The sequence below is a fragment of the Malus domestica genome, chromosome 12 (genome assembly GCF_042453785.1).
Source record: "Malus domestica chromosome 12, GDT2T_hap1".
NCBI lineage: Eukaryota > Viridiplantae > Streptophyta > Magnoliopsida > Rosales > Rosaceae > Malus > Malus domestica.
The window spans coordinates 21,417,962-21,433,350 of NC_091672.1; the positions used below are offsets into that span (position 1 = coordinate 21,417,962).

At 37.6% G+C, this 15,389-nt stretch overlaps 1 protein-coding gene across 1 annotated transcript; it reads left to right on the forward strand.

Annotated features, from left to right (window-relative positions):
- The first annotated feature begins 8,137 nt into the window (after positions 1–8,137).
- On the forward strand, positions 8,138–10,598 carry LOC103450253 (hsp70 nucleotide exchange factor FES1-like). Its single transcript, XM_008389573.4, has 6 exons — positions 8,138–8,564; positions 8,662–8,804; positions 8,926–8,976; positions 9,222–9,443; positions 9,574–9,676; positions 9,832–10,598. The coding sequence occupies exons 1-6, from the start codon at positions 8,479–8,481 to the stop codon at positions 10,409–10,411; spliced, it is 1,185 nt and encodes a 394-aa protein (XP_008387795.2). The 5' UTR covers positions 8,138–8,478; the 3' UTR covers positions 10,412–10,598.
- The last annotated feature ends 4,791 nt before the right edge of the window (positions 10,599–15,389 follow it).

The following is a 15,389-nucleotide window of genomic DNA, read 5'->3' on the forward strand; positions in this document are numbered from 1 at the left end:
ACAAGAGTTTAGTTAGGAGTTAATGACTTGGTTAATTGAATCTCCTATAATGTAGGACCATAAGGATTATGTGATGAAGTAGAGAAACACCCATGATCGAAAGTCAAGCGTAATGTTTGCAGTTATCAAACTGCTGTCCTTAATGAGAGGAGGTAGTTATGATGAGATGTCTGTAGATGTCTATATATACTTGGTCCCTGCTCAAGGAAAGTTGGTTCCATTTTCTGAGATAAAATATAGATCCATTACTAGAAGAGAACATAAGGTTTCCATTGAGTAGAAGATCAAAGTAAGAGGCTTCAATCTATGTAATGGCTTCTTCAGGTAAAATCTTGAACCATTGCTAATACTAGTTCGTAAAAAATAACACGTGTGCATGTCGCCAAAACCTTGTAGTATTAACCCTAGGTTTTATTAAAGTTTACAATAGTTGTATTGCACATGCATATTGTAAGTTTGATATGCATTAGCGGTCTATTATAATATAAAGTTTTAACTTTTGAAGTTGGTGGCTGTTTATAAAGAAAGTTAGGGTTCCAACATGAAACTAATTGGCAATATGAAGAGTAGCCAAACTTATTTATAAACTCATGCAAGGTTCCTCATCCCATGAATATGAGATTCATTCTCAACACCTCCTCACATGTGGAGAATTTTCAAGCTTAACACATGCACCCCCTCACATGTGGAGAATTTTCAAGCCTAGCAAATGCACAACAGAAACGGGGTGTGGAGCAATTGTGACCATTGAGCTTCACACATGGGACAACCTGCTCTAATACCATGAAGGAAGTTAGAGTTCCACCATGAAACCAATTGGGAATATAGGGAGTAGCCTAACTTACTTATAAGCCCATGCAAGGTCTCTCCCCCCGTAAATGCGAGATTCATTCTAAACATGCATGCTATATGGTATCAAGCTAAATACGAAAAGACCTTTCAAATGAGGTTATGGGTTAAGCACTGTGGATAAGAGGGTTCATCTTCTAAATCACCATAATCTCCAAACGTTGACTACATTTTTGTTTGGGCATATAGGATAAATAACTCACTTTATTTAAAGTATATAGAAGGAAGAAATGAAAAAATTGTGCCCAACTTGAAGATACAATATGCATTACTCATTCAAATTGGACAATTGTTCAATAATATGCATTACATAAAAAAAAACTTATTTGCCTCTATTTTCAACATACCTTAAATTAATGAGCTATCCAATTTCATTCAATCATAGAGACTAAAAGAGGATCTATATATAACCAAGAATGAAAGAAAATAGATTAGTTATGGCACAACCAATGTAGTGATTGATTCCATGTATGATTATTAGAGCTTTCTTTGTAAGTGATCATGAAATCAAAAAACAATTCTCACTTTTTTGATAGTTTTCAATATATTTGTGGCTAAAATAATTTGGTCTTGTTTGGTACAAAGGATTGAATTAGAGTGGATAATACTTCAAATTTAGCATATTTGAAGGTAAGATGAGAATGATTTTTCATTTTTAGAGGATTAGACATAAAGAAAATGATGTGATTAGAAGTGAGAAGTTTTCTTCTTGAGTAATTCATCTCCTGTCTCTAAGTTGGTCACAATTTTTTCATTTTTCCCTTCACCATACCTTGAAAATAGTATGTTATCTACTTCAATCCAATCTCCATACCAAATAAGACCCTTAAAGATTTTGAAACTAGTAATTGTTAAGCACATTGTGGTAATATATTGTTTTTGTTGTGAATAATATGTGGATATCCCTCATGAATAGTTTGTTATTATTTATGCACAATATTTTCACTTTTCATTTGTGGAAAATTTGTAAAGTGAAAATAATCTCATTAGACTTGGAAACCTAGATCACGTCGTTTTTTACAGATCTCGAGAACTCCCATGAATGCTCGGTTGTCTGAGATGGTGATGGCAAGACTGACTCCACTTAAGCCTCCCTCTTTTGTGCCTCCGTCAACCCCACTGTCATCTATGTCTCTGTAAGGAGGTTTTTACTTTGTGATGTCATGTTCTCTGGGCCATGCAAGAACAACGCCAGTCTCTGATAGCTTTTTTGGATTGAATTAGTTTTGTGTGACCTCCACAACAACCCAGCTGGCTCTAGATTTTGAGACTGGTAAAGACAGACAAAGAAGAAAAAGGAAGGAGGGATTATGGAATGGTGTTTCAGGCACCGTGTTAAAAACGATTGGAAAGGTGGAATTTTGGTGTATGATGTTGAGACAAAAGAAAAAAAGGACAAAGGTTTCTGATAATGCATTGCACCATCTAAATAATAAAATAAAAATAAAAAAGGGGAAATGGGGTCATTTTGGAATGGTGTGTAGCATCATGTGAAAAAAGAATAAAAGCAAAGTTCTTGAATGGTGTGAAAAAATGAATAAGAAAATAATAAAATAAAATAAAGGTAAAGGTTTTTGGATGGTGTTAGACCATCTGAAAAGAAAGAAGAAAAAAATATATATATTTATTTATGTGAATGGTGTTGGCTTAAAACACTTTCACAAGTTCTATTTATTTAAAGCAATTTATTTACAGTGGGTAGAATTATTACACTTTGCTTGAAAGCTTTAATATTTATGTGCATGGTGTTGGTTTAAAGCCCATGTCACAAGTTCTATTTACTTTAAAGCAATTTATTTATCATTGACGGTTTTACCGCCTACTGCTTTAAGTTTTGATTTATGTGAATGGTGCTGAATTAAAGCCCTTATCACAAGTTTTATTTACTTAAATGCAATTTATTTACTATGGCTGGAATTACCGCCTATTGCTTTAATTTATTTATTGTACTTACCTTTTGTTATGATAAGTATATACAGGGCCCAAAGTTCCTTGATAGATCAGAACCTGAAGTTTCTTGATCCTCATCATATAAAATGATTGGAAGTTCCATCACGTAAAAAGATCAGGTATGAAGTCCCTTGATCCTGAAAATCAGGACATGAAATTCCTTGATGAGTATCGTAAGTTTGAAGTGCCGCAGTGCCTCAACTTAATTGTAATAAAAGCCATAAAAGTCTCAGTCTACAGACTATTTAATAAGGACCAGAAGTTCCTTATGTCCATACTCAAAATGGTTTAGCAGAAGCATTTATTAAGATGATGAAATTGATTACCCGTGCTCTACTCATGAAAATGAAATTGCCAGTTTTGACATAGGGACATGTCATTTTACATAATTCACTATTAAGTTTGGTTGAGACCAGCTACCAACCATTGATATTTCTTAGTACAACTCGTGTTTAGGCACCAGCCAAACATTACACATTTACGAGTTTTTGGTTGTGTTATCTATGTGCTTATTGCACTGCCACAACGTACTGAAATGAGGTATCATCGTTGATTGGGCATTGATGTTGATCACCATCTATCATTCAATATTTGGAACCCTTAACTAGGGATATGTTTACCGCATGGTTTACGGACTGTCATTTTGATAAGACAATTTTCTCGCCATTAAGGGGAGAAAATATCGTTCCAAAAGAACGATAAGAAAATATCATTCCAGAAGAATGATAAGAAAAGACCGTTCCAGAATAACAAAGAGAATTTGTCTTATGATTCACGAAGCAATCAATGAGAAAATGAAGTAAGAATAATTGAATGATGCAACGAAAGTGATGAAATCATATACACTTGCTGCAAATGTGCCTACAAGAATTGATGTCCCTATTGGACAAAATTATGATGCAGTAAATGATTTATCTGTTGCACGCCTAAAGCATGGCAGACCCTTAAACTCAAAAGGTTCATTCATTCGAAAAAAGAAGAAGAATATGGCATTACTGAACTATTGCGTTCCCGAAGCATAACTATTGCATGCCAGAAGTATGACAGTCGCCGCATAGATACACGTCCCAGAAAGTACAATCCACAGATATGGGAATGTTGATGTCTCATGCATGGAGCATGATAGACATATAGGTTCCAATGACTCAACTCCCAGAAGTGGAGATTAAAATCCAAGCTCTATAACGCTCAAGAGAAGGTTATGATCCGCATTCTCTAAATTATGACTATCCTGAAAGAGATAGTGTAATGCTCTTGAAGAGGCAATGGATATCCAAAGAAATGAAAAGCTTTTATGCATGTGCATGCACATGAGAATATGGGATCATGGATTGATGATAACCAATGGTAATTTTGGTTTTTACAAGTAGCTACTAAATTCATCAATGAGCTGTGTTGATATTGAGTCCCGTTCTTTTTCGTCAACAAAATTATTAGCCAAAATGGAGAAAGGCAATTCCATTACAATTTTGTAAGAACGTGGAAAAATGGACCTATATATTTGAATATAATACAAATAGCCAAAAAATGTTGAACCAAGGAGGTTACATTGGGCATTTGTAATACAGTGAAATACACTCACATGATATGACACAAGGTATTGAAACCTAAAATTATACTCTTGTAAACAAGTTCGTATGAATGGAGAATTATATACGAAGGGTTGTGAGTCGCCCACATCATATCTCCATAAGTAAATCCCTTAAGTATACATGGAAGCAAATTGCTCTGTATAAATTCCAAAGAAAAATGTGTCATAAAGTGTAGAAAATCCCTGAATGATTCAAATTGCTTGAAGTAAGCCTTCGAAGCGTAAAACATAAATTATGTACTCAATACCAATGAATGGTATAAATTGCCTTAGTGAGTACTATCATTATAATATTGTTGCAACATACAAAAATCTGTTGCAAGAGTCAATGACATTAAATTAGAACTCTTGAAGAATTGATGATATTAAATTGGGACTCCTGAAGAGTCATGAAAGATTATAAAGTGTTGAGAGAAATATTGTCCCGAGTTACAGATCGAACAATCTACCAACACGAATCTTATCCATGATGTCTATGATATTAAAAGAACCATATGGATTGAAGATTATGAGTTGAATACTCAAATGATGTAGACACTAAGAAAGATCATTTATCTTCGTGAGGGTAAAGATAAATTAATGTTTGGTCCAGAAGTACCACATCTTAGTGAAGTATATGCTTTATTGTATTTGGCACAATACATTGAATGAAATAAAACTTATCTATTAATATCTCCGAGAAATTACAGATGTGTGCATACACATGAGTTAAAGCAAACAAACAGGATAGAGCATTCACAAAGGTTGCTCATGTGGAGCCTCAGTACTCGGAAGTACCCTATAATAATGAGGCACTGGAGATTGATCATGTGGCACCCTAGTACTCAGCAAAACACCAGAAGGGGAAGGCATCAGCTGCTTTCGAAATCTAGCAACGAACCTTTGGTGATCACTTTGAGTCCGACTTTCAGATTCCTGCAGTTGGTCGAGCTTTCTTTTCATGCTCGTAGAGTAATTATTTGCAAGCACGTGTAATACTCTATTCTCATGCTTGAGCCCTCTGATCTTTTGTTTAAGACTTTCCACCTCAGCCATCAATGATTCAACATGGCAAGTTTGAGCAAGTTGGCGTTGACCCATATTGGAAACAGAGTCAGCACATTGAACACTGAGAGCCAAGGAGTCTTGAACGGCCTACTCATCAGACCGTTTTGAAAGGATTCTGTTATCCTTTAAAGTGAGAAGATTCCTAGTTACCACAGTAGCGGTTATGTTATTTTTCATCACAGAGTCCCCAACTGTAAGATGACTATTAGAAGATAAGAAGGACGGACGTCATATGTTATCCTGACGATACTCGTCTATATCACTCATAAGACTCAAATCTAAGCAAATGTTAGATGGGCAAGCCATTTTTAGAAATGATGAAGGAAAAAAGGAGGTCAAATAAAATCTCAGAAGTGCAAGAAGGGGAAAATTTCTACAGACAGTAACTTTCTGAGCATACTTTTGAACACAATGGATATCTTTATAAAAGAAGAGGCAACAGAGCTACTTGTTCAGAGATCGAAGAGGCACCGCTCTCCGAATTTCAAAAGCCATATTTTCCTGAATAAAGTTTTTTCAAATGCAATCTCAGCTTTTTCTGATATCGCGTGCAACTTTGTCAAAGATCTCTGACAAAGTTGAAAACGCGTAAATCTTACTGTTCTAATTACACCACAGTTGCTGACAAAAGTACAGGCACAACACCACCACTTGCTATTGAAAAATCTCTATATATGTCGACCTCCGTTCTCCATAACAAGGTAGACCTGCAAAACTCCTAACTCTCTCTCATTGCTGAAAATGCATTTGCAACCAAACCTTTTAACATACTCAGTTTCCTTTCTCTCCGAGAATACCTCTTCAAAACAAGTCATGTCAGAGCAAGAGTACCTCATATCATCAGAGACGAGAGTAAGAGTATCTTATATCATGCAATCTCCCTGTCATTTCCTTTGTCCTTGTTCTTACCTGCAAAGACAATGATAAAGAAAGCTATATGTCGGAACTTTCACTCCAACTCCCGATAAGGAACCGACTGCTTGGAACCTTTCTTGATTGCTTACCTAGTATTGCTCTCGAGTAGTCATCTTCAACTATTGTTGGAGATGGGTCTCCAGTCACCAAGAAGTGATGAATCATCCAAATGCAAGGGTTGCATTCCACTCCTGCATCAGAAAGTAAATATTGCAGGAGAATATGCCACACATGCTTGGGGGAAAACCAGGGAAAATACTACTTAAGCAAGGGAAACAAGTAAGGCAAGTGAAAATGATACATTGAAGTATGTGGAGACAAGCGCAACAAACACTTGCTGATTCATCCCCGACAAAGTCGAAGATCACTTGCCACGTAAAGCTTCTCATGGTACAACTTCATTCAATATCAAGTTTCGAAGGTCCTTGAAGAAATCACAAGTCCGATTCAAGATCAAGTGTCCACCACCCTTGAATCAAATCTACTCCAGATAAAAGGAGTAAATTCATATCTTTGATGCAAGTCCAGTAGAAAGTCTTACAACCTAGTTTAAGAAAAAACCTGTGGAAAGTTAACAACAAGTAAATCACCTCTTTCGACAACTCTCCCCGCTAAGAGACTGAAGCATAATGATCAATGATCAGCCTAAATAATTTGACATCAGGGGGAGCATTCAAAACAGATCAAGATTTTAAAGATTCAATCAAAGACTTGTGGCCATCCAAGAGGGAGTGTTGTGAATAATATGTGGATAACCCACATTAATAGTTTGTTACTATTTATGCACAGTATTTTTACTATTCATTTGTGGAAAATTTGTAAAGTGAATAGTGTTCTCTTTTGTTTATAAAATGAATGAGAGATGAAGAAGGTTGTGAGACACACGGGGGAGATAGGAAGGAAGAAAGGATGAGAGAAAGAGAGAGGAAGAGAGAAAAGAGAGGAAGAGTAGAGGAGATAATAGAGAGAATTATCTTTGTACTCCTATTATTCCAAATTATAATGAAAGTACAACTGCTGCTCCAAGGACGTACTCCAGTCACACTGACTGTAGAGGAACCTCGTAAATTTTGTGTCTTGCTTCATTTATTCCACTGCACCCACCGTTGATTTTACAACAGTTTTGGTTTATACATTTATATCACACACAGCTTGATCAACATGTACAATGATGTAAATTAACAATAATAACTCATTTGATTAATGAACCGAAGAAAGCTACCATTTTATTACGATGATAATATTTAAACTGTTAAACAGTGTCTTGTAAACGTCAAATTTAATAATTATGTAAATTGTTAATTGTATTGCGTTGTGTTTGAAATTGCCATTGTAAACACACACAACTGATGGAAGAAGAAGAATTAAGGAAAAAAAAAAACATCTAGTATTTAACACAACTAGATTGTCGTAAGGAATTTATAGCTTAAGTGAATATGAATACTTCATGCACTTGACTTGAAGTCTTTAATTTGATTTAGAGCTTGTTTGAATGTGTTTTTAAAATGACTGGAAACGTTTTTGGTGAAAATGTTTTTAGAAACCAATCGTTAGTAAAAATGTAAGTAAATCCTAGAAAAACACTTAAAGTGCTTCTTGGAAGAAGCATATAATTGGTGCTTTTTGCAGAAATCACTTAAAGTGTTTTTGGAATCTAAAAATATTTTCTCTAAAAGTGTTTTCAGTTATTTTAAAAGCACATCCAAACGAGCCCTTATTCTCTATAATCCCACAACTGTAAAAATAAGAAGAAAAAAATTAGGTTGAACTCCATGTTCGAAAAATAATTATGTCTATACGCTATGTTGTGGGTTCGATTCTCACTGACTTCTGACGCTTTACACTATTTAATCATCTAGCAGCCCTCAAGGCGGCAAGGCCCAGCAACTCGTCTCTTCTTTTCAGTCGTAGAGCAACTCAAAAAGTCCAGAACGTTCTGGAGGTTTCAGGAACTTCCAGTCCGAGCGGTGCTGTATCTCCTCGACGCTTTCTCCTATAAAAATCTCCCGCTCCTTGAAACCGTTTCCTTCATAGTTTCTCGTTCGTTCATTTATTAGCAGAGAAGAGAAAACCAGATATTTTTTTAGGGTTTAGGGTTTAGGGTTTTTGTTTCCGACGAAGCAACAATGGCGGACGGCGGACCCAACTGGGAAGGACTGCTCAAATGGAGCCTCTCTCACTCCGACGGCACTCGCCCCAATCGCAATCTGAGGTAATTATCTCTCCCTTGCCCCTAAGTTCCATAAATTAAGCAATCATTTCGAGTTAGTTGAGATTACATTGACTGATTTGTGCTTTGTGTTTGATAGCGAGGAGGAACGGAAGTGGTTTATGGAAGCGATGCAGTCCCAGAGTATCGATGTTGTAAAGAGGATGAAGGAGATATCGCTTGTAATGCAAACTCCTGAGGACGTTTTGGAAGCTCAGGGAGTTACTCCTGCTGACATAGAAGGTATTTTCCTCCCCATTTTGTTGAATTTGATTAGTAAAGTTTTCATTTTTCGTTCTTTTTCTGATGAGTTTTCGACAAATTTATTAACTTTTTGGTGGTAACTCTTTTGGGTTTGTGGCAGATTTGTTGGATGAGTTGCAGGAGCATGTTGAGTCCATTGACGTGGCCAATGGTAACATTTCTTAACCCCTTTCTTGTACTAGATTTTTTTTTTCGTTTTAATTCGAGCGATATTCTAATCTAATCTAAACAACGTGAGAATTTGAAATTGGGGCAGAGGTGGCACACTGAACTAGACTTTGTTATCGTATATTTTCAGTGTCTGTTTGTGTATTCATATTAAGGTCTTGGACTAGCATAATGCTAGCTGAAATTTGTAATCTGGCATGTCTCATTGGATGTATGTATGTGTTCTAGATCTTCACTCCGTTGGAGGTTTGGTCCCTCTTCTTGGTTACCTTAAGAATTCCCATGCTAATATCCGTGCAAAGGCTGCAGAAGTTGTGACCACTATTGTCCAGAACAACCCCAAGAGCCAGCAATTGGTTATGGAAGCGAATGGCTTAGAATATCTGTTTACTAATCTAGCATCTGACCCTGATGTCACGGTTCGAACCAAAGCCCTTGGAGCAATTTCCTGTAAGTACTGCATTTGGTGTTATGATGAACTGTGCTGTTTAGTCACGCAAGTTCTTGTGTTTTAGTTTTGCGCGTCTTCTGAAAGGATATTGATGTATAGCTTTTGCTTGGCAAATTAATTACTATGCAGCTTTAATCCGGCACAACAAACCCGGTATCACTGCATTTCGTCTGGCAAATGGTTATGCAGCCTTGAGAGATGCTTTGGCTTCTGACAACGTGAGATTCCAGAGGTAATGGTGTGTTACAAGGATTTAGTTGCATCTTCATTTCGTTTCACTCGTACTAAATTGTATATTTGGAAATCTTCTGTTGTTTATGACTTCATTTTTGCCTCATTCAGTATCTCCAATATTGAAATTTCTTGTGAAAATCAATCATTTTTCAGGAAAGCTCTGAACTTGATTCAGTTGCTACTGCATGAGAATAGCTCTGATTGCACCGTAGTAACGGAGCTAGGATTTCCACGCATAATGTTGCACCTTGCCTCTAGCGAAGATCTAGAAGTACGAGAAGCTGCACTTCGGGGCCTTCTTGTGCTCGCTCAAGACAAAACTGATGGGGCCAATAGTAGGTTAGCTGATGAAGATGAGAAGTTGAAGCAACTTCTTCAAGAACGAATTAAAGGTATAAGTTCGATGTCTCCTGAAGATCTAGGGGCAGCTAAAGAAGAGAGACAGCTGGTGGACTCACTCTGGAATGCCTGCTACAACGAGCCATCTTCTCTTTGTGAGAAGGGGCTTCTTGTTCTCCCTGGGGAAGATGGACCGCCACCTGATATTGCAAGCAAGCTTTTTGAACCTCGTCTTAGAGCTTTCTCTCCAAATCCTGCTGATACAAAACCTGCTACGGAGACGAAAGAAGCTCCTCCTTTGCTGCTAGGATTAGGTCCTCCATCCGAGGCTGCAAATGCTCAAGGTAGTTCTGGTGACAGAGATGATACGAATGGTAGCTCACATTCGAATTAATGGCGTAGCCATTGCTGTTTATGTTGCCTGTATTTAGCTCAGTGAACTTGTTTTAGTGTATCATACTGTTTTGTTGTAATCTCTGTTATTCCCCCTCACCCCAAAACTTGTATTTCTATTTGGTTTCACAGGAATTTTTGCTTGCATAATTTATACAATTTGGTCGTAAATTTGTTTGGCTTACAAATTGCAGTTTCACATGTATGCACAAGAATTTGCTTTTTCTCTGTGATTTTTCCTACATTTCCTCCATGTGTTGGATTTTTAGTTAGCAGGCAAGATGGCCAGTGTCCTAAAGAATTGGCTATGGGTTTTGACAATGTCAAAATATTTCGAACTTTCAATCTTTGCTATTTCTGTGTGTCCCTTCCCCTAGTAATCCCCAATCAAGGAAGTGATTAGATAATCACGATATTTGTTATTTACAAACGATAACATCAGTGAGATAATTGTTAGTTGTTAACAGAAGAGAGATCGGTGGGTTTTGAACTGCGCATCAGGGTACAGAAATCATTGCTATGTACCACAGATAATCACCATATGTGACTTTCTTGTACGTGCACACTATTTGATCTAAAGGTTCAACTTCCCCATCAAAATGCGAAAAAATAAACGATGCATAAGAGATCCTCGCCCTGTTTCGTTTGCGACCGCTCTATACATGTTCAACACTCTTGTACTTCCCATTAATCCATGGAAAAGGCCTTACTCCATATCCGCCATAACAGTAACAAAAAATGAAATCCTTATTCTACCTCAGTAACATGAGTTAACATCTCCCACATTCACAACGAAAGCATTCGGAATTTGCCCGTCACGCTCATTAACGTGCTTAGTCATCTATTTTCTTGTCACGCTACATTTTTTTTGTGTATAATTAATTTATTGTGCGCATATGCTTATAGTTGACAGATTCGTGATACCACTTTTTTTACACAACTTTTGACATACATTTTGTAAGATCTACTTCGTAATGTATTTCAATGATCCGAACCGTTTATGTTTTAGAACATCATTCATAGATCATCCTTGCAAAAAAAAAAATAGACAAATTCTGTTACAACCACCCCCATATTTCCATTTTATTTCTGTTTTTCCCCTAGAACATTTTTTAAATCTATCAATTTAATCCCTTATTCTCTTTTAATTCTAGCCGTTGATCCAGGTTATCCTAAACTGCCATGTGGCAGCTCTCTGACTCTCTTCTTTTCCCTCTCTTCCCGAAACACTTTCCATCTCAAACCTATCTCTCTCTCTCACGGGAAACCTCAAGTTCCAAGAGCTCCGAGAGCTCTTGTTTCTTTCCTCTTCGAAAAACAAAATCAAACCTAATAGATTTACCACATATCTAGGATCCTAGGAGCTCGAGGAACACAACTATAACCCTGCATGCGTTGGTAGAACACCTCTGTGTGTTTTGCCATTGAAGCCACGAGCTTCAAACCTCTGAAACTCGAACTCAGAACCCGCCGAGAAAACCCGACGAGTTCCGAGATCCACCTCACCATTCTCGACCACAGTTGAGACTCTAAGTGGTATAATTCCGTTCCCATCAGTTCATTTTTCCTCTTCAATTTGGTACTTGTTTTGACTGTTGTTTGAACGGTTGCCGTCGACCGAAGCTACACCAGCTCCGGTGTCCTTCCCCAAGCACACCCAAAGCCACTAGGCCATCCGGCCTTCTCAAACACCTCGGGCCTTAGCCCAATCTTGAACCAGCCCAGTCCCTTTTTGATTAATTGGCCTGCGGGCCGTGCTTGTGCTTGGAGTGTGTGTGTATGATTGGGCTGTGCCCTACATGGGCCATGTGTGTGTGTGTTTTGGGCTATTGTGCATGTGTGTGTTGTGTGAGTGTGTATCCGTGTGTGCGTGTGTAGGTGTTGTACCCGTGTGTGCGTGTGCATGTGTTGTGTACGTGTGTGTGTGTGTGTGTGTGTGTGTGTGTGTGTGTGTGTGTGTGTGTAAGCATGTGCACGTGTGTGTATGTATATGTGGGCTGGCGTGTGTGTGTGAGTGTGGGTTTGGGTTTAAGCCCAAACCGCCCTTCTTCACCCTAAACCCTTTTTAACCCAAAAACCTTAGGATCCTAAAACCCATTAGACCTTAACCCATTCAACCCAAATCCTTTATTTAATTTAGTTCAAGTCCAAATCCTTTAGAAAATCCTTTTATTTATTCATTACATTTTTGTGCTTAGGTGAAGTTGCTAGTGAGGGAATTCGTAATCCTTATCCGCACAACTCTATTGCTAAGGAGTATCTATGAGTGGACCATTTCTAAAATTTACATAATTTCATAGTTTAATTGCATAAATGAAATGCATGCCTTACGAGTTATTAACTAATTTTATGTTAAGCAGATTTATGAAATATGTTATTTATCGTCTTGTTTTTGGTGAGGAATTAGTTGTTGGCCTATATTGAGCTATATTTTAAAATATCGTATTTTCTATAAAAAAAAAAAACCATGAACTGGTAGACTATCTGATGGATGATGATAGGATGCTAGAACATGTTTTAGAAACCCCTCTTTATAGTATAGACGATGGATGACTTTATACTATGAAGTGATTATTTATGAGAGGCGTAACTATTTGTGTGTACCTAGTGGACACTATGACTCCTGGGGCGAGGATCTGGTGTTGGCAGATAGACCGGGAGAAATAATCCCTAGCTACGGGCTGAGGGACACGGAGCAGGCATTGGGCTGGGAGTTAGTAATATGTGGCTACAGGCGCAGAGACCATAGTGCTGGCATAGGGCCGGGAGATATATATATATATTTATTCAGTGATCTTACTAGTAGTACATTATGCTAAGAGACGTTTGATATTTTGTGTTCCACGATATGTATCTTGAGATGTTTTTTGGCATGCTAAGATTTTCATTAAACTCATCACTTATTATGCTAGTAGTTTTCTTTATATAAACTGTGGGGGTTAGTATCTTGATAACTATTTTATTATTATTATTATTATTATTATTAGTATTATTATTATTATATATGAACTTGGTCCACTCATCTTTGTTTTGCACCCCCATTCAGGTCTTAGAAACGAGGACTACAACACAACGTATGAGGCATTCCCCTACCAGTAGCAGTCTATCACTCACTTGAGTGATATCTTGTAATGACCTTTCCTTTTGTGATCTTGTTTTAGAACGTGTGCTGAGCACTCTAGACATTTCATTAAACTTTGTTTATTACTTCTAGATCCTAATGTTTATTCATGAATATTTATTCCTAATCATTACTCTTGTATTCAATAAATGACTTTCATCACCCTTCGGTGTCGGCCAGCATGTGCCTATCCGGGTATTCGGATAATATCGGGGTTGGAACGTGTCAAATTCATAATCATTAATACATTCTTTTGCAGTAAAGTAAATGGACGGACACAACGCATTGTTTCTTTTCCATTAACACATTCATGTGTGCCGTGGGTCTAGTACAAAACCGAAACCCAAAAGTAAATGCGGGCAGACTTGCAGTTTATGGGGTCTAGGAATGTGGTACTAATTAGGGGTGGGCACGGGCCGGGCTGGGCCCATTTTTGGAGGGACCGAACCGAACCTAGATGCAAAGGAAACGGGCCGGGCTGGGCCGGGGATAGCAAATTCTTATATAGGAACCAGACCTTACCCGACCCGATTGAAACGAGCCGGTTCAGGCCGGGTCCACGAGTTCTTTGTTTGTTTTTTTTTCCCGAAACCTCCACCTTCCTCAACAGAGATAGCAAATTCTAATAAATCTTCTTCAAACACTGGCGGGGAAACCTTGTAGCAGGTTCTGCTTCTTAAACTCTGTATATAGAGAATCTGTAAAATACTTGCTGGTGTCTCCTCCAGAACACATAACAACTACTTCATAGGGATCGGAACCTAAAGCTGGAAACTCGGAGACTGAAAATGATTCCATTGGAGATTAATTTCACAAGCAATCTGCAGGAGACAGTACAACTTGTTAAAGTAAGCAATTTGGTAATACAACCAGTTAAAAAAAAAAAAACATCTAGTCTGCAAAATTCATACCATATATGAGACAAAAATATTCCCAATATATCGTGTACATCTAGAAAGTAAAATCTCTTTTTGCTTTACCAAATTTTAAACCGGAAAATTAAGGATTCGTAACAATTTCGTTTTCAATTTTTACATAAAGAAAAAAAAAACCTTAATTTATGAAATTGTTATCAAACAAGATATCTGGTATGGAAAGATTGTAAGTCTAGGGCCAAACCTGGGAGCATGTAGAAAATGAGGACTGTGAGGTGAGAGAAATAGGGGCCACCACACCTTGGAGCTGGGAAATTAAAACCCAGATAGTGAGGCTGGTGTGAGCACTGTGAGGTGAGGGCAAGACGATTGAGAGTTGGAGTGGAGTGAGTCAAGGGAGAGGCGATGGAGTGGAGAGAGTCCAGGGAGAGGCGAGGTTGTCTAGGGAGTCGAGGGAGAGGCGAGGGCGTGATTCTGGAACCTGGAGGAATTGGCTAGGGTTGATCTTGAAACTAACGGTTGAGATTGGATGATAACTTATCATCCAATTTGGGCCGTTCATTATAATTAGAAACGGGTCGGTCTGGGTACCTATTTTTCTACACTTATGGAACCGGCCTGAACCTAAAGTTTCAAAGGCCCGGCCCGGCCCGCCCCGTTTCTCTTTTTTAAAATTAGGAACCGGTCCATACCCACATTACCCGCCCCGACCCGCGGTTCCTATACCCGTTTGCCCATTCCTAGTACTAATATATCCACGAAAAAAGCTAATGAAAAGATTTACAGAGTATATTAAAAAAATTTAAATATTTGATTGGAAAAAATTTAGAATGAATTGTAATTCAATTAGTAGGGTTATTTTCTTTCACCTTAATATAAAGGTATTTTTATAAATTAAATTTATTAACTACGGTTATTTGACAAATACTTTTAAACACTGAAAACACTTTTAAATAAAATATTTTTGAAATGTTGTGCTTTAA